The sequence below is a fragment of the Oryzias melastigma genome, linkage group LG23, assembly GCF_002922805.2.
Source record: "Oryzias melastigma strain HK-1 linkage group LG23, ASM292280v2, whole genome shotgun sequence".
Classification (NCBI taxonomy): domain Eukaryota; kingdom Metazoa; phylum Chordata; class Actinopteri; order Beloniformes; family Adrianichthyidae; genus Oryzias; species Oryzias melastigma.
The window spans coordinates 9,094,429-9,119,991 of NC_050534.1; the positions used below are offsets into that span (position 1 = coordinate 9,094,429).

The 25,563-nt window shown below is 39.1% G+C and overlaps 1 protein-coding gene across 2 annotated transcripts in view; it reads right to left on the reverse strand.

The window, feature by feature from the left end:
- Window positions 1-25,563, reverse strand: part of dock4b (dedicator of cytokinesis 4b) — a 141,215-nt gene that overhangs the window by 12,752 nt on the left and 102,900 nt on the right. The window contains exons 33-49 of one of the 2 annotated variants that reach the window (XM_024290061.2): window positions 25,330-25,356; window positions 24,956-25,051; window positions 24,828-24,888; window positions 24,651-24,744; window positions 24,010-24,158; window positions 23,072-23,158; window positions 21,274-21,378; window positions 20,941-21,082; window positions 18,587-18,753; window positions 14,356-14,442; window positions 12,669-12,845; window positions 5,794-5,877; window positions 5,569-5,688; window positions 5,159-5,280; window positions 3,116-3,236; window positions 1,425-1,506; window positions 404-513 (exon numbers count right to left, since the gene is read on the reverse strand). In XM_024290061.2, the coding sequence (XP_024145829.1) occupies window positions 404-513; window positions 1,425-1,506; window positions 3,116-3,236; window positions 5,159-5,280; window positions 5,569-5,688; window positions 5,794-5,877; window positions 12,669-12,845; window positions 14,356-14,442; window positions 18,587-18,753; window positions 20,941-21,082; window positions 21,274-21,378; window positions 23,072-23,158; window positions 24,010-24,158; window positions 24,651-24,744; window positions 24,828-24,888; window positions 24,956-25,051; window positions 25,330-25,356 (1,831 nt within the window). The remainder of the gene's footprint in view (window positions 1-403; window positions 514-1,424; window positions 1,507-3,115; window positions 3,237-5,158; window positions 5,281-5,568; window positions 5,689-5,793; window positions 5,878-12,668; window positions 12,846-14,355; window positions 14,443-18,586; window positions 18,754-20,940; window positions 21,083-21,273; window positions 21,379-23,071; window positions 23,159-24,009; window positions 24,159-24,650; window positions 24,745-24,827; window positions 24,889-24,955; window positions 25,052-25,329; window positions 25,357-25,563) is intronic. The other variant, XM_036210305.1, reaches the window with a different exon arrangement.

Below are 25,563 nucleotides of genomic sequence, written 5' to 3' on the forward strand. Positions count from 1 at the left end.
ATATTTTTTTACATGTTGCAAACAGGGTTTGGAGTTACAGGCATTGTGAATACGCTAACGTGGCTAACATGTAGCATGCTACAAACAAGCTCTAAAACTACTGTGAACACGATTAATAAAGTCTAACTGACTGACAGACTTAACTCTGACTCTTTTGCCTTGTTTAATTGGCGTATAGTTCTGTGCACGTACTCTATGGTATATTTTCATTAATGTGCGCCCTACAGCACAGAACACACGGCAGGTTTGAAACTGTAGAGGTGGTTTCATGCTGATGTTGTTGCAGGACAAGCAGGATGTCAATAAAAAAAGAGGTACAATAACGACAACAGTGATTTTCTTTTAAATAATTATACAACATGATGTCAAAGAGTGTTTGGTGTGTTCATGTGTGGGCGCCAACCTGTGCTGCGTCGTGAGGGTTGGGGAATATGGCACTGACCGGTCTCTCCCGCGGAGACAAACACGCGTTTTCTCTGGCGTGCTTGTGTTTCTCTGCCATTTGAGGCGAACCTGGAAGGTACGGGATGTTAAAGCTGCGCACACACACACACACACACACACACAACAGCATGCTCGAGCACATAAAGGTCCAAACAGGAGCAAGGTGTTTCGCTATTACCCACAAATACTGGCAATCAGGAAAGGCCAATCGCTCTTCTCCCTCCCCACCCAAAAGCCTCTCCACCATTTTTTCAGCCTCACTAGCTACACAAGATGATAAATGGCCCGGGCCCCTCCCCCCCCAACCTCATTCCCTCCCCTCCTCTCTTCTACAGTGGACAATCACAGTGAGGACTTGAGCTCCGGCTCGGCGGGCGCGCATATGCAGCACAGGCGAACACAAAAGCCCACACAACCACGCAAACGCTCCACTTTCACAGCACGCCCCCTCTGCAGCTGCACCTTTACTGTCTTCATCCATTAACAAATAGGCCATCACACGACTTTGAGATACCAATCGCTGCTTCAGATAACGCCGCTTTGGCAATAACTCTCAACAGTCGACAGAGGGCACTTTTATAAGGGCGCCACCCGCTTGCTAAAGCGTTGCGTGTATGCGGTCAGAACTGTCTTGATGTATCCTTAGCGGTGATGATAGGGATCGGACAGAAACACCATCTGCAGGGATCTACAGGAAAACTATTATCGATTTTTGTCCTGATCTTTTTGTCAGTTTTGCAGCTCGTTTCTTTCTTTCTTTCTCCTCTTTTATCTCTTTCACATCCTCCAACCCGTGCACCGGTCTAACCTCGCTAACCTCATCAGACGCGGCGGTTAGAGAGAACATTGTATCTCGGCCAGGTTACAGGTTACCGGCTGTCTTGCCGGACCTCTCGGTTCGCTTCCTCTGCATGAGTCACTCGGGATCAAAAAAAGGCGAGCTGCGGCGTGTAACTGTGTGAAGGAAAGAGTCACGTTACCTCTGGCGCTGGACGGGGCCGAGCTGGTGACGTTGGGCGAGGCAGAGTGGTTGGAGCTGAGGCTTGAGGTAGACGGACTGGGCTGCATTTGAGAGAAAAAAAACAACAAAATATAACTACTAACAGCTTTTTTTTTTTTTTTACAACTTTCTTTGAACTGTTGCCTAAGCAACCATTTTTCAATTAGTTGTGATTGTTTTGGCGGCATCTACTTTGACCTTCTGAAGGGAACACGGAACAGTTTTTGTGCTGCAGAACAAAAAGATCTTCAGCTTGGCTGTTCAGATGAATTCATTCCACCTTCACGTCCCTCATGTCAGTACACTCGTTGATTCCCGTCCTTGTGTGCACTTTCACAAAGCAACCCAAAAAACACTGATTTGGAAGGGAAAAAAATGCAGCTAATTCTGTCAGAAGAATGACAGTCAAGGAGACTGAAGGTGGTTTACGTTTGATGTACACGTCTACTTTACACTCCGCACACATGCAAAGCTGCAGTGTCTTCTGCAGCATTATAATGCAAACACTCCACTTACTGCAGGAAGCAGTCTGCGGTCAGGAAGCCTTCAGTGTTAAACTCCTGTATTGATCCCATTTAAATGAACAGGATCCTGATTTGATCCAATTAGATTCTATATCGATTCATTTCTCAAATATTCTTAAGTTATTAAAATGAGTTTTCACCTCACTAGTGGTTTAAACTCAACAAAGGGAGAATTTGGTTTGATTGCATATTTACTCTATGAAGGATACGTCTTCTATCAATGGTTATTGGCGTAGACTTAAATTGCGCTTTTCTACCCTGGATAGTCTTGGTGCAAAAGTGGAGTTTGGTTTGATTGATTCTGATTCTTGCTTGATTCTGGTTTAAACAAGGTATTAAAGTTGAATTTTGTGATTGGTCAACTGTTTTAAGTCCCACGTCATTTTTCAGGTTTCATGTCATCATCCTCTACAGCTCCAGCATAAAAGCCCCGCCCATCTTTAACTCTGTAACGTATATAGCTCATTATAGTTCTGTGCAAAATGTTACAAAATACACTGTCATGCTAGTACTAGCCCTAAGGATTTTTTTAATACAACTCCAAATCTTATAATTGGTGTTGCCACTCCATAACCATTCTATTTTTCTCCTAAGTAGCTTTGCTATTATTTTGTAGTAAAAATTGTATTCATATCTATATGACACAAATAAAATATCTAACCAAATGCATTCCACTAATTTTATCTTAATATAAATTCTCTTTCTGCTACTTTAGTGTAAATTGTTTGTGAAAGCGAAGGCGTTCGATACTAATTCCATAACTGGCGCCGTCAGGTTCCTGACAACAGCCTTTTCCCCGTCGGGTTTCTCTCCTCTCTCTGTTCCTCGTGGCCTTCCAGGTGCGGCGGACCGCTTGCCAGAAGTTGTCGGCAGCTCTGTGAATTGCCCAAATCTAGTTTAGATTAGATTCAGGCTCCCTGAACGGCCCCGACAAAGAAGCGTGTCTTTATTTGATATAATCGTGACAATTTGCCAGAGCGGCCGGAGCTCCAAACACGGAGCGAGAGGAGATGAAAGGTCGGGCGAGAGGGAGAAAGAGGCTAAAAAACATGTCTTAAGTCAAACCTATAGAGAGTACAAGAGAAAATGTTGGAAAATCAACAACTTAAAGAGTTTGTAGCAAGTGTTCAGAGTGAGGGAGGCCTACCTGCATGTTGAAGACTTCATCGGAGCTCTCCGACTGCCCCGTGATATTACTGACCTCGTTGGAGGCTTGTGACGACAGCGAGGACGAGGAGTAGCGGTTGACGGCGGGGTAGCTGCTCCAGCTTCAAAGACAAAGAGAGACGGTTACGGCGGTTTTCATACAAGCTAACAGGGTTATTTTTCACTTGCTTTGAGAGATTTCACTCACCGAGAATGGAGAATGAAGAGCAGCAAGGACGATTAAAAAAGAAAAAGTCATAAAGCAAAAGGGAGATAAAAGACAAACAGAAGACAGGAGATGTCAGATTAGGAGAAAAAAATATTGATGCGGCAGTTTGCTAAAAGGCAAAGAAAAGAAGGGAGAAAAAAAAAAGACATCCTCGGGTTTTTAGATCATAGTTTAGAAAAGGAAGAAATCAAAACTCTGGTGGATACGTGAAATGTCACCGGGAGATTGAAGTAATGTGTGCGTCCCCAACTTTCTGTGCCCCGTGGGATCAGACGGTGCAGGGAGAATGTCGCAGGTAGAGGCAGTGGAAGGGTCATTGAACACATCAAAACACACACACACAGTCTGCCTGTTGGCCTCACAGCAGCCACACTGAGGTATCCCTCTGGGTGCCAGCCAACCAGACGCCCCCGCCTATTATATGCCAACATCGAACCATGTCAGTAAAAGACTGCAGAAGGAGGAGGAAAAGGGCGCAGAGTGTGGCCTTCAAAGCACCGCTGAGACACATGAGGTAAAACTCCGAAAAGGTAAGGCGGAGGCAAAGGTCAGCGGTAAAGGGCAGCCTATGGAAAGGCGGTGATGGATGGGGGCGGGGGAGGGACTTCAATCTCTGAAACTATTTAAGCTTTACATTTTACATCAAGTTTCATTGTTCCACAAAATAAATCTACCCAAAAAATTTAGGTTTGTAAATGTGTACAAAGTGGCATTGGGAATCCATCAAAAAAATGAACTAATTAATCGCAAACCATTAGTCGTGATTAATCGCAATATTATTATTATTTTTATTTTATGACTATCTGCAAATAATCACAATATGAAATCACACACAAAATTGTACACTTAGAACATTTATTTTTAATAAATGCAGTCAATCAATTATAAAACTTAATCTGATTAATCACACTTTTGGATTGCGATTAATCGCGATTAATTGCAACGTTTTACCTGGTAAATTTTATGGGGCTTTTGAGCAAAAACAGGTCATGTTTCTTCATTGCTATCATCTTAGATTTTTACATTTATTACATGCTCACCCAGAAGTGTAAATTGTGTTAAGATAAGCAGACTTTTACGTTAGCAGTGTTACTCCAAGAAAACAAAGATGCTAACATTAGAACCTGCAGACCTAATAAAAAAAAAGAGAAGTTCCGGTCACATAGCCCGAATGCTCTTTATCACTGTGCAGACTACTTAAAAAAAAAAGAAAAAAAAATCTATATCGCCTGGACAAAAACAAACGGTAACAGGGGAATTTTCTCTCTGGACTAATGCTTTATTTAACCTATTGTGATCTGCATTTATATCGCATTCCTTGGCTCAGTTGCGTGTCATCACAGTAACACAACAATGCCCCAGACCATGGATCAAATAGACCGCTTTTTGTTAAAAAAGGGATCTAAACCGAAAAAAATTGCAAGAATTAAGTACTAAAAACTGTTTGAAATTGTATTTATTTTGTAAGTGACCATGGTATAAGTGGGATTGTATGAGAGTTGTGGGGGGGAGCACTGGGACTTTATGGTTAACAATATTAGAGCTATCCAGTCGTAGAAATTTCAGCCGAGGGAAACGAAAACGATTCTAGTCGTCTACTTTTCACCAACAAACTTTTTCCAACTGCATTTTTTTTTTTTTTGCTCCTGATTCACAATTTGAATTTAAAAAAAGCTTCTTTACACGCATCTTCAGTCATCAGAAAAATGCCACCAGAACATGTAAAAAAACAGATTTTTATGGGTCTTGAAAGTATTTGACATTAGTGGGGTTTGCGGTACATCTTGAATGAAGAAGACTCAAAACGATTCCTACCTCCGCCTGGTTACCCCTCTGCCGGCGTCCGTGCTAATGATGCTGGGGACAGAGTTCCTGCAGGATCGAGGGCTGCCGTTTGTGAAGGGCACAGGGCTCGCTCGCACGAAAGCCGGAAACTCCTAGGATTTTAAAAAAACAAAAGAATACACAGAATGAAATCCTTCTGGAAGCCTGTGTGAGTTAAATAAATAAAACCGTCTGTATGCAGATGATGGAATGCTGTTTAATGAAGAGTGAATTTCCCCTTTGGAAGACTGTAGGGGTCATTTACTCTGAGCTCTAAACACAGCAGTCTGTTTTGGGTTTTTTTTGCTGTCAAATTTAGGAAAACTGCAGCTTGCGTGGTATGAAAATATGAGTCTTTATTTTCTGATTGTCTTTAAACTTGAATTCAAGAGTTTGCCTACCTGTATGCCCAGACTGGATTTCATCAGATGAAACTGATCCACGAGCTTCTTGTGTAGAGGTCTCATGTCTTGTGGAACAAACTTCTCATGCACAGCCAGGCCGTACTCCAAAATGTGCGCCTGGAGTCCCAAAACCCAAACAGAAAGGGGCTTTTTTATTGCTTTTATCTTTTAGGGAAAGGGGATTATTTGCACATTTGTCCCTGAGCATCTCTCAGTCCTGACCTGCTCAAACATGAGCTCTCGCAGGCGTCCAATCTTATCGCCATCCTCCGGGTGATTCATGATGTAGTCCTTGGCAAAAAAGGCCTGCGTGGGGGACAAAACGCAGAACGTCAGCAGAGGGTGCAAACGGCGAGCTTTCCAGCTGCAGCGTTTGCTGGAATCCCGCAGGAACTGACTCAGGAAATGTGAGCGCTTTGGTGAAGTCCTTCAAAACTTAAAGGAAAACGGAGCAAACGGACTGAAGTGGGCTTTGTGTTGTGTTGAAATAAAGGTCAAAGACGAGAGGAAAGGCTTACAAAGCAAAAAAGAAATAAAGACCCACAAGAATACAGTGGACTCTAAAATGCGATTTTGATTTGGAAAGTTTATTGAGAGAAAGTTTTGAAAGCTTGTTCAATGTCACTTTTATTTACACCTTTACTTTATCACTTTAAGTCGAGTAAAACAAATATTTCAAGCAAGTTCTTTAACTGAAAGTTGTCCACTTTTTTCAGCTGGTCATCAAACCTCATTAGTTTCCAAAAGAGCTAACACATTGATCAAACATTAAAATAATTAAAGGACTAATTGACAATCATACTCCTATTTGAATTCTAGTTTAATATATAGTATATATAAAATATATGTGCTGTGTCAAAGTTCCTTCACCACTAACTACACTGTAAAAAGTGAAACATTACATCAAATAACAAAAGCTCTATAATTTAGTTCATTAAAAAAAATGTTTTTATCAAAATATATTTCAAGTTGATAAAAAATAATAATTTTTAATGTAACAAATTACAGAACCTTTGTAAGTTGATCCAATGTTTCATTTTTTACAGTGTACTTGAGCCTTGTTTCCACTGAGCGGTACAGTGGAATATGGTCCGGTCCGGTTTAGAATGGTCCAGAAAGTTCAGGTGAGCATTGGACAAAGATAGCACGTACGGGGTGAAGCTAACAACAACAATAGCGATCATCCAGCAGCTCATTTTTTTACGCTTGGCTTTTTATACTTCATATATACCTGGAGTCTGCAACCTGCAGCTCCAGAGCAACATGTGGCTCTTTTATCTCTCCATCTAGCTGAAGAAAAACAAAATCATAGTATTTTACTAAATTACTAAATTAGCATGTATTTAATTTAGATTAGTTACATTTATAAATTGACGACTGAGGTGCACATATTTGAGATTCTGTTGAACATTAAGAAAAAATCACATTGTTAGAGATGCTAGTTTTTTAAAAATATTTTTGCTTTTGTTTGTGCCAAAAATAGACATAATTCATATTTATTACTACAAAAAAGAAGGTAATGAGTGCAAACCCAAATTTTTCAAAGGCTAAGCGGCTCCTTCTAGGTTTTGATCAGTAGAAAACAAGCCCAGATGGCTCCTTTACTATTAAAAGTTACCGCCCCCAAGTATATACAAAGTTAATGTAAACAGTATGTTGTTTGAGAGATGACAGACAGCGGGCGGCAAAAACAGACGCCTTCTTGGCGCTTTCTTTTGTCGTAATCACCTTTCACCAATAAGGAAGTTTCACAACAGGCTGTTTCATTTTTCTATGGAACTACAACCAACGGGGGTCCAAAAATGCTATGGTTCGGTCAATTTTATAATGGAAACGCTCAAAATACTGGACTGTACCGAACATGTAGCGCTCAGTGGAAAGGAGACAACAGTGCACCATATTGGGTGTCAGAATCTACAATTCCAAAATCCACCACCCTGAGAATTTCTTATAAGCCTAGGGGTCATTGATGCTCACTAGATTCGGGAATATAGACCACAATGCATAATGTTTGGACAAAATGTCATTTGGAAGAAATCTATTTAAATTTAGTTTTCAGCATCAGAACACAGTGGATTCGTAAATATTATTCGACATTTAAAAAAAAAAAAAACTAGCATACTGTATGTCTGAATTACATTTAAATCCAGGGCGTTAGATAGTCCTGCACTATATGAAGTAGAGAAGGAATTTGGACACATCCCTAATGTTTCAATGAGATTTAACATTTTAGAAATGTGCCTATATATGTTTGTTTTTTCTAGCTGTAATCTTCTTGATCGTGTAACATGCCACCTAGTGAAAATATGGTGAACTGCACTCAAGTAGCGTTGCTTTTGTTTTTATACAGTATTCAGTCCAGAAATCTAAAGGTTTTTGTTACAAATTAAAACATGACAAAGATATGTAAAAAAACAGAATTGAACTTATTTCAATCAAAAAATATAAAATAAAAACATCAGATATGTAAAAATGTACATCTTTCTATTCTCATTGAATATTAATCAAACAACAAAGGGGAAAATGTTTTTGAACTAGCCTGTGTCAGCATTTATTTAAGTCTTAAATGTAACTATTTTGCATTATTAAACAAAGCTGACTTAATAATGTAAAAGCTGGGGAATTCATAAACTGTGTTTGGGCTTTACTTAGTTTCAATTGCAAACTGGAATGGGTTTGTAATGTATATCGTAGAAAAGGATCTTCCATATTGGTGATGGTTCACAGACGGCGTAAACTCTCGTGGTTCAACATTTGCCTTCGAGACAACTCAAAGGCGAAACGAATTTGATGAAATAAAAAGATGCTCTGTCTCATGTAAATGGTTATCACACATTTTTTTGTCATCTCCATATATTAAATGCCAGATTCTTGCTGTTTACACTGGCATCAATGCTTGTGAAGTGTCTATGGATTATAGTAAATCCTTTTCAGTCGGCATCAGAGCACACAAAGGAGGAGAGAGGATAAGCTGATGAAAGGACCGGCTTGCAATCTGCCGTCAAATCTGCCCCTGAGGGAAACATGGGTGGAAAAACAAAAAAGAAATAAAAAAGGAGGGAAGAACCAGAAGGTAAAAGGGGTGTTCGCGAAAAAGTCCTGTACAGAAACCCTTTTCAAGGACAGAGATATACTGAGAAACAAAGTTCAATCAGAAAAGTTTATCTCTATCAAAAGGCTTACAGAGCAAGTATGCTCAAGGTGTTTTATTATTCCAAACCTTAGACGGTAATGTTTATCAAGGAAGTACATTTGTATGCACTCTACATGATTGCGTCTTCCTCTCTTATTAAACCGTGCAGCAAAGATAATCACTTCTCAAATATTTTACAGCATCAACATTACGACAACCCTTTCAGACCAAAAAAAAGGTAATTTTTATGACAGTTGTGCTGCATTTCATCAGGAACTTTCTTTCTCTCTCCTGAGGCCTTGGAAATGGAAGTTAAAAAAAGAAAAAAAAAGATCAATAATCCTTTACAAATTATAAAAATTTTTAGTCCGACTGCGTCGAGTGAGACCCCGCCATGGAGTGGCTCAGTTAATCATTAGCAGAGTCCAATTAGAGCGGGAACGCTGATGGCAGAGGAAAAATAAATCAGACAGCATTCCCCCCCTCAAGGGTTTCGACTCAAACTAGAGCGATAAATCTGAATATTAATAATGACAATTTCTCCCTCATTTGTAGCCAGGCCTCCACAGCTGTCAATCGGCATTACAAGGGTAAATTAATAGATTTATAGGCGTGGCCCAGAGGGTGTTGCCTGATATGTCCTGTAGTGAAAAATGAGTGTTGATGTCAGCTGCGGATTGTTTGGAAAAAAGGCTCAAATATGTCCAGCTTGAGGAAACAGTCTAAGTACATGTCATGTTATGAAGTACTTTGGAGTTGAAGCAGCTGGCGGTAAACTTATCTCATAAATTATCAAATGAGATATAAACGAGTTTAGCATACAAATAGTAAGAAAGACTCTAGAAATTCATGTTACCTTATTCTCTTGTGTATATGCATATATATATTGATATACAGACATGTATATACATATATATATATGTACATATATGTCTATATGCTACCTTATTATCTCGTGTGTGTGTGTGTATATATATATATATAAATATATTAATAAATACATATATATATACACATGTATATACATACATATATATATGTACACAGGAGAATAAGGTAACATATACAAATATATATGTACATGTATATATGTGTATGTATATACATGTCTGTATATCAATATATATATATATATAAAGAAAAAAAGCACTGTAGCTAAAGTGGAAACCACAGCTTATTGTACTCCTGTACTCTGAGAGCCACGGTCACACCACCCTTGGCAATGTCTGTTCAAGCGACCATTTCCAATTAAAAGTCTATGTAAACATGTTTTTTTTGGGTGCTTTCGCGTTTAACACTCTTCAGTTTATGCATAGCTTTACAGACAAAACCTGTGACCATTGAACATTGTTAAAAGTTAAACCAAGTCGACCAATCAGGGACTTGGATTCTGTGGCGACGAATGGATAAGGTTCCTTTTAATTCAAGAAAATGCCAACTGTTTAAAAATTGATCGTGGAGGACACATTGACAATTGCGGTTTGCATCCGGCTGGAATTCTTTGACACCAAGTCTTTCATATATAGAAGTAGAGCTGAGAAAAAAAAACCTGGAGTGAAATTTGGACCACTTCAACAACTTGCACCAACTCTCCTTCAGAGTCCTCTCGCCACTTGTTCAGAGTGGACACCATGGGCTAAATGCGCGTTCAAGTATGTGCGCCACATGCCTGATGTCAACGTAGTTTTACTAATGTTTTAATCCTATTACCCTGTACATTTACAACATTTGTACACTACAAAGACTGCTATCCTGACCAAATATGTACCCTACAAACCCTATTACCATGATCCTAATACCTTATAACCCTTTTACTCTGTACAAGTCTGACAAGTATATCCTATAAACCAAAATTACAACATCTCTACCCTATAAACCCCAGTACCCTATACACTTACAACATACAGTATGTAGCCTATGAACCAAATTATTGGCTACACTTATGGCGTTTGTAATCCATAAACCCTGTTACACTGTACACATACAACATATGTAACTTATGAACTCAATAACATCTACCCTTGCAACATCTGTGCCCTATAAACCCCATTATCCTCTACACTGACAACACATGTACTCCATAAACCCTATTGCCCTGCGGTTTTTACTGAATATATTCCCTATAAACCATTTTATCTTGAACAATTATGAGGTCTATACCTTAAAAGCCCTTTAACTATGTGCAAATATGATGTGTATATCATATAAACCCCTTTACCCAGAATAACTATGACATGTAGACCCTATGAGCCCTTTAGTCCCAGGAGTCTTTGTATGAACCCTATACCCTATACCAGGGGTATTCAAATCCAGGCCTCGAGGGCCGGTGTCCTACATGTTTTCCAACCAACCTTCCAGAGAGGCCCAAATCCAGGCCTCGAGGGCCAGCTTCCTGTAGGTTTTCCAGAAATCCTGCCTTATCTGCTGCTAATTTCCAGGATCAGGTATGTTTAGCCAATAAGGAGCTTCAATGGAAGGTTGGTTGGAAAACATGTAGGACACCGGCCCTCGAGGCCTGGATTTGAATACCCCTGCCCTATACACTTTCTGTATCTGTACTCTTTGGAAGTTTACTTTTACAACATCTGTGCCCTAGAAAGACTGTATACCCTCTACCCTTTTTCAGTTCATATCCTATAGACCCTGTTACCCTAACTTTAACTTATGAACCATATTTTCCTGTGCTCTAACTAAATGGACACTCTTTATTACGCCAGCGGTGGGGAACTCCAGGCCTCAATGGTCAGAATGTCTGCATGTTTTCCCGATGTCATAGCCCTACCGATTACCTGGATCAGGAGTGTCACTTAGGATACAGTAGAGCAGGGACATGTTGGTGTTGTACAATCAACTGTAACCTATAAACCCAATTACCCTTTATCCTTTTTTCTAGATCTGTACCTTCTAAACTAGGGCTGACCAACCCTGGCCCTCAAGATCTACCACCCTGCTTGTTTTACGGTTATATCTCTCTAAACCTGCTTTCTGCAAATTTGATGACTCAGTTGTCTCTTCTTTTTGATTGACTGAACACATCTATACTTGGTAATCAGCAACTACTAGAGTAGAGCGAGCTAGAAAACAGGCAGGGTAGTGGATCTCGAGGACCAAGGTTGGGTAGCCCCACTCTAAAATATCTTACTGAATATACTAACTCACCACTGTCCTGTACCCTTTTCTAGATATACACCTTATAAACCTTATTATGTGTACTGACTGATAGGGACAATACAGTACAACTGTGTGTATGTCATAACCATGGCATTCTTTCTACTGTCTGTACTCTTGAAACCCCTTTTCTGAAGAGAGGCTTTTGCTTTTCAAAAATTATAGAGTATATGCACCTCCAAGAAAAGCACACAACTTAAACACGCACCACTCACACGCACACCCACAGCAGTTGCTATGCAACCCAGAGCCGAGTCCACTCCGTTTTCTCAAGATAAAAATAATATCCTCGAATAGATTGAAAGTTGTTTTTTCCCCCCCTTCAGTTGTGAAAATGGGAATGTAAACATTATCTGGCAGTCTTTCAAGAATCATTTGAAGAGGATGCAAATGTTTTCTCAACCTGTACCTTTTTAGTTTTTGATGTTATAGCAGCTGCTTCAACACTTAAGTGTTATTAGTTGTCCATCTCTCTTCGACTTCCATTTCTCTTTTTGATGTGATCCTTTCTCCCCTCATCCACCCACTGACCGTTCCATCCACCCATTCCCACATCGCCCATCCATCTCATTTTCCTGCTTCCGTCCCCTCGCTCTCGACTCATCTATAAGCCCGATCAAACCTTCGCCCAGCCGTTCATGCGTCCATCCATCCAGCTGTTCATCTGCTCCTCCCTCCACCCAAAACTCGGTGCCTCTACACTTCACATATTCCGCCTTCATACATCATTAGGTAATCCATATGTCACTGCCTCTCACTCCCATCTCGGCATCATCCTCCACTGAGCCTTTCGTACCTCTTGATAGCGGGCCAGACCCCCGTTGACGGCGGCATCGATGACGCCATTGAGGCACATGGTGAGGGGGTTGATGTTCTGCATCTGCCGGCTCTGACACTGCGTGATCAGCGTGCGCAGCTGCAAGTTCTTGTTTTCGATCACCTCAATGGCGTTTTCCAGCGGGCTCACCTCCACCTGCGAACAGGAAAGGTTGTGGAAACAATTTTTTTTTCCAAGCTGATGGTTTTTCTTTTCTGTGTGTGGCTCTGAAAGGAGAGCCATAAAGTGTAAAAGATATCTCAGCTTGAGCCTGGAGGCGACACATACGGGGGGGGAAAGCATCTGTTCAAAGTACTATAATAAAGACGCCATTAGAGCTCCTAATGGTTTCGTCAAAGAGTCAGTAGTTTGAGCCCGGATAGATTCTACAAATCAGAATATTTCAACGGGTAGTGTGCGCTGCAATTCTTAAAAGTGACTTAAACAGGCTTCACAACTTTGTCAAAAAGAAATAACTGTCTGAGGAAATAAAGCTTTACATGCAAACCATCATATTACCTGTCAGCCTTTAAACCATGCGGTGAACGTTTTGGCAGCAGCTCATTTAAACATTCATCTGACAAGAAGCGGGAAAAGGCTTCCGTTTGGGATTAAGTCTCTGCCTACAACACATCCAGCATCTATGTTTTTCCAACTTGTAGAAACACTTTTATTTCTGTTGGTTAAAACCATTGACTGTAAAGGAGAACTGCTGGTTCCAAGAAGCCGAAATCCCCAGAACGTCTATTGAGAAATAAAAAGCTACTACTCAGTCAGAAAAATCATTCTTGCTGTACTACCGTATTTTTAGGGCCGGGTATCACCAATAATTTCCAGAATCGATTCGATTCTGATTTTTTTTCTTTTTTATTATTTCGTTTCTCTCAATTCAATTCAATTCAATTCAATTTAGACCCATTTGTATGGAAATGCATTAATAATCTATAATGTATTTTAGTGCAAAACTTGACAAGTTACTGTTTTTGTTTGCTACATCTGAGATATTGTGCGCTGTCTGTATCTACTTTAGAAAGCCACACTTTGGACCTTTTTGCTTGCAGGCGCTAGGACATTTGTTATCCCTTATCAGCAGAGCAATACGAGAGCGCGTGAGTAGCCCCTCCCCCTTCACGTTTGGTTGGTAGATTCTACTTCTTTTAAGTGGTAGTGATGTGGACTTCCAACAGGCTCACTCTTGATAGGAGTATAAGAGTGGTTGCCATAGAAACAATGACTCAGACAGACAAGAACCAATCACTACTTACTGAAAATGTTCCAACATGGCGGCGTCCATATTGCGACAAAATGGCGACTGATTGAATTGACTTAATTTAGTTAGAGTCAGAAGAAAGACATTTTCTATGGGTGACATCCCACTCACGTAGTCTTGCTCTCATTTACAGTCAATGGTTAAAACAATAATTTACATACATGAATGTCCAGGTTTTTGCTTTTAAATATGTTTGTGGCCTGATCTTAAAAATAGCCACATTTAGTGTTGCTAGAGAAGTAAAGCAGTTTTAATGTAATGATGGAGTGAAAACTCAACTAAAAGACATATTCTAATACCCATAAACTGAGAACAAGTCAGTGGATCGATCCACATTTCAGTGTTCTTTCTATACTACGACTACATCTTTAGGTCATCCCAGGAGCTCGTACTTACCAGCTCTCTTTTCTCCACTTCAAACCAGCGAGATATGCCAGGAAGACTCTGGACCAGAGTCAGGGTCGTCCTCTCCACCCACAGACTCTGCAGACAGGACAAGCCGATTGCATCTCAAAAACCCCCCACCAAATCCATATCTGCTTCGATCAAATTCAAGCGCGCGCTCGATCTCTTGGCGGGGCTGCACATGATTTAATTACTGACACACAGTTTCAGGGAAACATGATATCAGCACAGAAACTGCCAAAGACCCACTGGTTGCACGTCGCACACTATATCTTACATCATCATTCATGTTCGAGCACTTATGCTGTCAGCCAGAATGGCTGTCAGGATGCCAGCATCTCACAAGGTCGCTCCGACAAGACTTGAACTATGGAAATCGGAGTATTTACTGAAGGCTATCAACATAATCGATTGGGGCACAGAGTATGTTGAGTATTTAATACTAAACATTCAAAGAAAAACACAAAAATATTTGCTCTACTATAAGTTTTCATACAAATGTTGGCGTGCGAATGCTTTTTCCGGTGAAGGACTTTGTCCTGATAATCTAAAATGTTGTTGATTATCAGAAGGTGGTTTCCCTGCTGGGATCTGCAGATAGAAGTGAGGATAAAGGTGCAGATCCAGGACGGCTTAATTTAATTTAAGCCTAGATTAGGACCCTGTGTCTTGCTCTAGGACACTCCAACAAAGCAGATGGGAGCTGATATGCAATATTGATCTGGTGTCCTCTCGCCGAAGAAGGGTCTTCCGAGTCACTACACAACCCCTGCTACCTTCCATTGATTTTGTGCTTTTAAAGGCCAAGAAACAGACCAGAACACAACTCGGTGAGGAAAAAAATTTAAAAGATTTTTTGTTTTTCGGTTGTCTGATGGAAGAATTTCTAGAAGATAGTTCGTTCCCACATGAGGGGACAGATACAGAATCACAGCATCCTGATTAAATTTGCCCAAATAACCTTGATGGAAGTGCGATGAGAAGAACGCCATGAAGTGTGTGTGTGTGTAATAAAGCTGAATATTTATGAGAATAATATTGGGCTCTGCGTGTTGGGGTGTGTGCGCTTGAAAAGTGCGTGCAGCTGTGCGACTCCATCAGGTTGTAAAGACTTCATTCCCGCTAAGCTTTACGCGGCTCTGACTACAGCTGGAGTTTCTCAGTATAATTACTGATACCGGAGTCACGATGAATAAAACATTCAGTAGACACGGACTAATACCTGGGCACTGATGCAAACTATCCCTACCTACAAAGAACGGCTGACAAGAAGAAGAAGAAAGAGGAGCTAAACTGGCTTGTTTGGGTGTTTCTAAGGAAAAAAAATCAAACAAATTAAAGATCCACTTGATGGAGATTGTTTTTTAATTAGGCTTAACGCTTTAACACAGAGGTGTCAAACTCAATCGAAACAGGGGGCCAAAATCCAAATCACACCTTAGGTCGAACAGGATAAACATTTATTGAACACCAAAGTACATTTAAAAAACTTTAAAACCATACCTTTAAACATAAATATGAACTAGATATATAGCATTACCTGTGATAATGCTAGTGTGAATGCTGTTAGCTGAATTTGGAATTCTGATAGATGAAGATGCTGAAATTGATGGATAAAAACGTTAAAGCTAAAAAAAACGCTGAGGCTGATAGCCAGCTAAAATATTAGTTAAATGCCAAATTAGCTTAAAAAACTCAATATAAAATCTTAGGTTAGTCAAAACAGCTAGCATGTAGCTGAAAAAATAGCTAAACTTTAAAATAGCCTAAAAAAAAAAAAAAGCCTTAATTAGCCAAAACAGCTAGGATGTCACTGAATTATTAGCCAAACTCCAAAACAGCCTAAAAAACAGGAAAAAAGTCTAAATTGGCCAAAACAGCTAGCATTTCGCTGAAATATTAGCTAAACTCCAAGATAGCCTAAAAAATTTTAGTAAATGGCAAAATAGTCCAAAAAGCTAGCATAACTGTAACTTCCTGATCATACTGTACAGTACCGTAATGAAGTACTTTTAATGAACACACTGTAACTTCTGAACCGTTAACACGATCAACATAATTCCAGAAGATTCTGAAGGAGAAAAGTGTCTTGCGCCTTTTTTTTTCATTCAGAATCTAGTGGAATTACGTTGATCGTGTAAACCAGGGGCCTGAAACTGGCGGCCCGCGGGCCATTTGCGGCCCCCATGTCGATATTTTGAGGCCCTTTGATGATAGCTTTGTATTTGCATTCAGCTTGAGTTTGCCATTGGCATTGGATATGGTCGTCAGAAAAGTCCTTAGCAACAGTTGCTAGCGTTGTTAGCTCCTGTAGTTTCAAAGGACACGCAGAAGATATTGCTTAGTACTACATAGACAAGAGTAAATGTTCAAAACATGTCCAGTAGACAAAGACAGAAGATATAGACAGTGGACGCAAAAACATATTTTTGGCACAAATGGAACCCCATACGGTAAACAATTAAAAAATGACAAACACTGCGGTGTTAAAGGGTTAAAATTACATTTCTGAGTACCGTATATCTTCCAATAATAGCCGGTCTCTGATAGACGCCGATCTCCATTAAAAGCCGGGTGTAACACGTGCTGTTGTTATTAGACGCCGGTCTTTAATGGTAGCCGGACCGGCCAATTCATACTCCTAAACACTAGGTGGCGGAATTGCACTCTGAAGCTGGTGCCGTCTGCCATTTAAGCAAGAAAACAAAGAAGAAGAAGAAGAAGAAGAAGAAGAAGAAGAAGAAGAAGAAGAAGAAGAAGAAGAACAACAACAAGAAGAAGAAGAAGAACAAGAAGAAGAAGAAGAAAAGCGTCTTTCAGGCTGGTGGTTGTTGTTGATGAATTTGTGTGGAACAAGCCCTTCAAAGATCAGCTTCGAGAATTTTATGACACATGGATGCTCGGGGACGAAGATAAAGAGTGGACATCCAGCGGGAATATAAAAGCGCCCGCTCTGCGTTTGCTGGTTACGTGGATAGCTTCAGCGTGGCAAGAAATCACCCCAGAAATGATCAGAAAATCCTTCAAGATCACCAATCATCAATGCATGCCATGGATCTGAGGATGATCTGATCCACAGCCATGTCATGCTGGGAGAGCAGAACTTCAAACTGCGCGGCAGACTGCGGGAGCAGCTGTGCTGTCATCACAAGACGCAGAAGACGAGGATGAACCGGAAAATAACGAAGCAATCATCTCCGATTCAGATAGTGGTGAGTACTGTTGTTTATTGTTTTTATTGGATCTCTTGTACCGGCATGCTAGGGTTCTGAGCTTGTTGCATTTCCTCATGTTTTGTAAGGGATTAGTCGGGCCGGTGAATGCTTTTGTGAAGGAGTCGGGCTGGTACCGGTACAATGCCAGCGGCATTGTGGCGAGAAAGTTCTAAAAAGAAAATGTTTTTGTTCCCGTGGCTGTTTTCTGAGCCAAGTTGGACGTTATTGCATAACTTAGTGATTTTTTTTTGGACTGATGGATGCTTTTGGGGAGGAGTCGGACTGGTCCCGGTCAGCGTCTACGGCATTATGGCGAGAAAGTTGCGGAAAGAAAGTTTCTTTTTCTATTGCTGTTTTTGCTGATTTTAATTTCATCCCGTTACCTAGTGAATTTGTTGGACCGATGAACGCTTTTGTGGGAGAGTTGGACTGGAACAGACTAGCGTTTATAGCATTTCTTGACGAAAAATCGTTCCTGTCATATTACCCAGTTTCTTGATGCTAATGGTAACCTATTACCATATTGTTCTGAAAATTTTAATAAATCTGGAAATATTATTGAAATGTTCATCCAGTGTTGTCTATATTTTGTGATCGAGTTTGAACCAATTAGCCATCTTCATTCTGTGTGTGGCGGAATAAACGCCGGTCTCAGATAAACGCCTGTCTCTTATAAAGGCCGGCGCGGCTGCCAAATTATTGGAATAAACGCCGGGGCTATTATTGGAAGATATACGGTATTTCTTTATTACAATCACTAGTCAGTAGCGGATGACAAAATGAAGTTTGTAAGAGGGTCTCTGATGTGTTTGGGGGGCCTGCTCTAGAAGAGATTTCGATTTAGTATAAAAACGTCATAATTAAAAGACAGCTGGGAATGCTTGGAAAGTAGATCAAAAGAAGATCAAAGTGGGTCCTCAAAGGTGTTTTTATTGTTGTTAAAACTGACCAAAACGAGGCTTCGATGCTTCAACTACTCCTGTCGATACAATCCTTCCTGCGCTTACCTTGAACTCGTTCTCCTTGTCTTTGGTGCCCTTGTGGAAGGGCCGGTCGTATCTGAACCTCCAAATGTGATTAAACTTGTAGAAGCTCTTGATGTTGTCGGGAACGCCGTCTCGCTGCAACACGTCCTGACTTTCCGGGATGGGAGTCACCGCGTAGATCTGCAGGTCTGAGAGCACTGCGGGTCAGGAAAAAGAGCGAGACAGTGGACGACCTTTTCCGTGACCTAGAGGAACCCGGAGAATCGGGGGCTCGTCCGGGAGGACATGCGATTCGAAAGGGTGGTTGAATTTGCTCCCTGCGCGCATGTAAAGGACCGGCTTCTGCTTTTGACTAGAGAAACAGCCAGAGAAGCATGTCAGGCTTTTCAGCGTGTGCAGTGAAGGAACACGGAGCTTTATTGTGAAAAACCTCGCTCTGGTGAGCGGCTTCACCTGCTGGAAAAAGAGGAAGTTTAGCACACATCAGTTGGTGTGCATGAAGGTTTGTAAAAAGGATTCATGATTGGGCGAACAATCTGAGCGTATTGATTGGAGTTATGTGAGAAGAACAGCAGTGTGCTTTTAGACCGTTTTGGTGAACACGTGTGTCCAGCGCAGGACTGTTAATGTCCAGAAAAATCAATTCAACTGAAGATAAATGATTGAAACTGAATTTTAGCATTGAACAAACAGTTAGCATTAGCAGTAGAGACGTTTAGCGCCACCATTATAATTGATGGGATGATTCCGATATAAAAAAAAAAAAAAAAATACACTAAAGTAGAATTTTAGTGCTGATAATGAAATCTACACATTAATAGGCGATAAAGGTTTCATTGCAGATTTTATTTGACAAAATAGGCACTAAAGATTCATGTGGAAATTTCTAGAATCGAACCATAAAACTCATTGACGTTTTGGTGTTTCAAAAAAATTAATTTAAATGAGTATTTCCTCGTGTTTTTTATTTTTTGTCAGGGAAAAAAGAGAGCAAATATAATAAATAAATAAAATATATTATTATTAAATAAATTATGATTAGGTTGTTGCAAACGCTTAGAAACAAGATTTTACAGATAATAAAGTTATCAACATACTGAATATAGTTCATATCCTGCAACTCAGAAAACATAAACTTAAAGTTTTAAGTTATATATATTTATATAAATAGGATGAATTAATAAAAAAAACATATTTTTTATACCTTTTAAGCAAAGACCAGTTGATTTTTTTTCATTTTTTTTGTTTTTAAATTCCTTTTTTTTGTTTGTTTCTTTAAATACTAAAAGTATTGTGATCAATGTTAATTTTTGCTTTATGTTTATTTGTTTTAGTCAAAAAAACAGCAATAAACAATCAATTAATTTAATTAATTAAATTGATCAATAGAATTTGCAGTAAAATTGTAGTAATGTTATACGTATAGAATTTTATGTGATTTACTAAAATGACACTGAAAATATATTAGCATACTATTTTTTTATTTTTTAAAAATTGATTATTTTATTGGAGTTTTATGATGTCAATAATATCCCTCCTTCATGGAAATTAAGTATTAACATTTTCATCTGCGTATTTTAATCTTTATCTTGTGTTCGGGTCAAACTGACCCATTTTCACACTTGAAAACGGGTCAGTTTTGACCCAAACACAACATAAGAGGCAATTGAATCCACATTATTTGTTTTTGTTCTGTACTTTAAGTTCAAATGAAGTCAGACCTAAAAAGTAGTTATCAAAAATTGCAATGATTTTCAAAATAAAAGTCCACAAATTGCAGATTTTAAACACATAACTCATGAATTTCCTTCGGGACAATAAAGTGTATTTGATTTGATTTGATTTGATTAAATCTGCCTCTTCAGACTCTGATTGCTGCGGCTCTTCTCACTCTTTCTGTCATTGTGTTTTTTTAACTTCTATGTAGGCCAACAGTTGCACCATATAGTGGTGTGAATAATTAACCAGCTGCACATCTCATATGAATGAAGCTGCACAGATATGAAGACAGCTTCCTAATGCAAGTTTGATTTATGGACGGCACGGATCCAGGAAATGCTAAACGCCGGAACGCCGTTGCATACGTCTTCATGCTGGATGCTGCAGGTACAGGAGGATCTGCTGCCTATACGTCAACCTACATTCACAACACATAAATAACTACTTCGTTTCTGCATAGAATGCGGAGCGGCATGTTTGGGTGCTCCTGAACGATCCGCTGATTTTTGATGAGCAGAAAGAGGAAAAACACGCCGAGATGTGGCGTGGCGTGGATTGGGCCTCATTACAGGCAGTTATTGGGAGGGAGAGAAAAAAAGGAGCACAAATACGCACATCTGCTGTCTTTTGTGTGACAAAAACCTCGACAAGGATACACTGTGCATCTGCCTGGTATATGGTCTGGTCGGGCTGGTTGACGTGCTGCATGGCGATGGCGTGGGGGAACTCGTTGAGCATCCGCTGCTGGAACGCCTCCAACCTCTCGTAGTCGTGGCCGCGGCACACAAACTCCTTATTCTGCAGGGGGAGCGGCAGAAACCGGTCAGTGGGGTGAGTTTGACCTCTAGTGGCGGCACAACGCAACTGCAGCGGCAAAACTGTGTTACATCACGACACAAGGGGAGAAGCTGAATGTCATTTCCACCGGAGGGGAGTTACGTAAGGGGAGGTCGCTCTTCCTCCAGGAGGAGACGACGGTTCTGAGTTACCCGCAGGAAGAAAGGGAACTTCTTTCCATAGAATCCGACTCTGAAGAACTCCGGTTCCAATCTCTGCTGGTCCATGATCTTGTCATAAAGAGAGGCTTCCATCATCTGCCAAAATAAAAGAGTTTGGCTGTTAAAAGAAAGGAAAAATCCACAAGCATTTTAAAGTCATTTAAGAAAAAGACAGAAATCTTAGTTTCATTAAAAGACATTTAGGGATTTGAAAATAAAGGAAGTAGGGACAATTGTGTGAATGCTGTGAAGCTAGCTAATTTGGCTACCTTTGAAACTTCTGGTGTATTTTTAGGCTAATATGGCGTTAAGCAAATATTTTACTTTTATGCTAGCTGTTTTGGCTAAATTATATATTTTTTTTCCAGTTTTGGGGGTTGATTTGGAGTTTAGCTGGTATTTTAGCTTTATGCTAGCTGTTTTACCTAATTTAGATATTTTTCAAGTGTTTTTGTCTATTTTGGATAGCTAATATTTTACCTTTATGCTAGCTGGTTTTACAATATTAAAATATCCTTAATTTCTTTGGGCTATTTTGGAGTTTAGCTAATATTTTATCTATTTGCTAGCTGGTTTTACAATTTTAAAGTATCTTTCATTTTTAAGGACTATTTTGAAGTTTAGCTAATATTTTTTAACTTTATGCAATTTGTTTTTGTTTTATTAGACTTTACTTCAGTTTTTTTAGGTTATTTTGGAGCTTAGCTAATATTTTAGCTTTATGCTAGCTGTTTTTACTATATTAAACTATCCTTTCATTTTTTTGGAATATTTTTGCAGTTTAGCTAATTTTTTAACATTATGTGAGCTGTTGTTGTTATATTAAACTTTACTTCAGTTTTCTAGGTTATTTTGGAGCTTAGCTAATATTTTAGCTTTATGCTAGCTTTTGTGGACATTTTTCCAGTTTCTTAGGATAATTTGGCACTAGGCTAATATTTTAGCATGATATCAGCTTTAGTAACTAGTTTCAGCATGTTCAGCGATCAGTTCTAGCATCTTCAGTGGCCCAATCACGTTTACAGCATTCATACTTGCTTTATCATGGGTGATGGTATAAGCTACATCTAGTAATTGTTTGATTTTATTTATTTTTACCATTTAAAAAGTTCAGTTTTTATTTCAATGGATTCATGTTTTTGTTACAGTGTGCTACGTTTAGAGCACATTTTTCTTTTTTTATTTCATGAAAAATGCTTTTATTTTGATGGAAAATAAAATGATTGATAATGGTTTTATTTCTACTTGTTTTGTCCACCTACCAACTGTTGCCTGAGAACTAATAACAATCAGCACCAAGGGAGGATCTTTGTGTTTGTTAGAATTTAAATATATTAAAAAAAAAACATTTTTAGACACATATAAGACATAAGTAATCATTTATTTAATTATTAAATGCTGTTTTTGATAAAGATACATGATCAAATTGGCACAATACAATGATCAGATGATAAAAATAAAAGGCACAAACATTAGAATTGTTCATTTTGCTTTAACTTTGTGGCCTGGATGACAGTGAATGCATCATATCAATCAACCGAGCTGTAAAGCAGGTGTTAGTTCCATATATTAATAATGCTTAATTCACTTTAAAATAGGTGAGATTTTATTTTAATCTTTAATTTCAAAGAATTAATGAACAAATATTGTAGGAAAGGAGTGGCGAGGAAAGAAAGAGCCAACAAACACATTTTAATTGCCACTTCAGACACTTTATATACTTAATATATTTGTTTTTAATGCCATTTATTTTGATCTCATTTTTTCAGAACGTTGATGTTTTTCTTACCCTCATTTTGCTTAAGTTCCTATAGTCGTAGTAAGACTCGTACTGATCGGCGAGCTCCCTGCAGAGGATGATGCCGTTCTCCCAACACTGCAACACAAAAAGCACAAACTTTACAAACGCAAGGTCACAGGAAACGTTAGAGGTTGAAGCTTCAGAAATGCTGCATCACCTCTCCTCCACTAGATGGCTCTATTGAGTCAGAAATATCAATCATAGATTTGATTTCTTTTATGAAGGTAATGTGAAACTACCAGCTCAGCTAAATGAAAACTGTTGCCACGGCACTATTCAATCATGGGCATATTATACTTTATAGTTTTTTAGAATATATTTATTACTTTTAAATGTAACTCTGACCTTAACTTTTGCCATAGTATTAGATTCGCTCCATCTAATAGTTACCAAGAAAGTCCACTTTTCTTTCAAAATCCATGAAAATTACATACAAAACATAAAAAAATCAAACTAAAAAACTTGATTAGCCTTTACTTTAGAAAAAAAATTAAAAAATCAAGTTTTTATTTGATTCAGACACTCTCGCTAATTTATTGTTAGCATGCATTGCTTCAAAAAATAAAAAGTAGAAAATAAAAAAAGGAAAAAGGCTTAAGCTCAATTCTGTGTCATTGCTTTACTATTTTTGTTTAACTTTTGAAAATATTTTTTACCTGTTCCCAAAAGAACAATTTATTGGTTTTCTTGTTGGGTAACATTAGCATTTTTGCTAGCAAATTAGCAAATAGCTAACTAAGACAATCACGAGATAGTTATAAATAAATGACTCATTCATCTTTAAATCTTCTTTTTTAATTTCTTGTAAAATATGTTAGTGTAAAAAAGACAGTTAGCTAACTCCAAATTCCATAGAATGTATATTAAATGCAGTTGTTAGGTTAGGCGTTAGATGAATTTCACATTTCGGGCTCTACATGTCTCACCTTCCCCCTGTCGAAGTTCTGGATTATAGTAATATGTAAAAGCTCTTTTCTCTGCCATTCGCTCTGCATGGGGTAGGTCAGGAACTCTCGGAGCGGCCGGTCTGACCACTCCAGCAGCTCATCATAGAGCAGCAGTGTGTACGATGCCTCTGTGAAGATCAGAAAACAACACGTTACAGCAGATTATACGGAATGTCTGAATGATTTCTGATTCTGTTATGTCTTATAGTTAAATATCTGATTCTGAGGAAGAGATTAAGATGATTAAATGACAGTTTTAGTTCTGGACATTACTTTTAAACACCCCAGAAAACCTGAACTTCGTTTAGAATTAACTTTTTTTTTTTATGCTTTAAGTCTTTCTTTTGTTTTATAGATTATCTATGATAGCCATGAAACCACAGTGCATGATGGATTGTTGGAGAATTGTGGGTACTGTTGTCTAGTGGAGTGATGTCAATAAAGTTTGACTCATCTTAACCTCCTTTAAAGGCTGATATTGCCCATAAAAGAGGAAGAACAACAAAATTTACAAGAAAAACTTCCCATGGATTCCTCTGACCAATCGCCTGCTTCTTGGCCCCACTAGGCACTCTGGGTAATGTAGTCATACCCTAATCTAGTAGATCAGGAGGAGTTACCTGTGTAATTCTGAGCTTTGAGGTGCAGCTCGTACAGTTTATGAATGTAGCGGATGTACATCTCCTCTTTGTTCAGCTCTGTTTTGTAGAAGTTCTGGGAGAGGGAGAATTTGGGTAAAATTAAAAAACAAAAATAACACAAATATAAGGAGGTTATGTAGTTTTATCAGAACTTACCAATAAGCTGACAGTACATCCGATCTTTTTGCCATCAACTTCTCCCAGCTTCATACAATCCCTACAGCAGAAACAGTGTTTGTACTCGATCAGGACTGAGTGAATCCCTCACATCCGCCCTCACTCACCTGTAGTCCAACAGCCTCTCCATCAGGCGAGTGACGGTGGCGATAAGAGAGATGCCGCTCTCCCTCCAGGTCTCTCTCTCGATCTTCTTCAGCAGACTGAGGGACAAATAAAGAGACAGAACAAGACGGAGGTTGTAAAGAGCAGAAGATGGAGGAGACGACTGGTAAAGGGATGGCGATGGAAGGGTTTTCTAAAAGAAAGGTGGAAAAAAACCAAAGAAATCCCGCTGTAGCCTATGCTTAAACACCTGCCTGCTGGAGTCGAAAGATTTGACATTTTTTAGAAAATTTTGTTGTTAATTTAATGACTTTTTATTAATGATTTCCAGTACACAGACGACACAGACAACAAAAGAAAAAGGGGAGCGTCTTACCTAGGGTACGGACCAAACAGAGGAATTCTATTCCAGGCGGGAAGCATAGGCGGAATAAATTAATAATAACAGAATTAAAATCAGCACACACTCACACCAGTTAGTTTAGGGGGAGAGAAGAACAACGTAGGCAAATAAAAATATCTCAAAAAATAAAACCAACATAAAAAATAAATTGCCTTACAGACTGTAATTAATTAAACACGAATATAATAATGAACAGAACAGGTTACA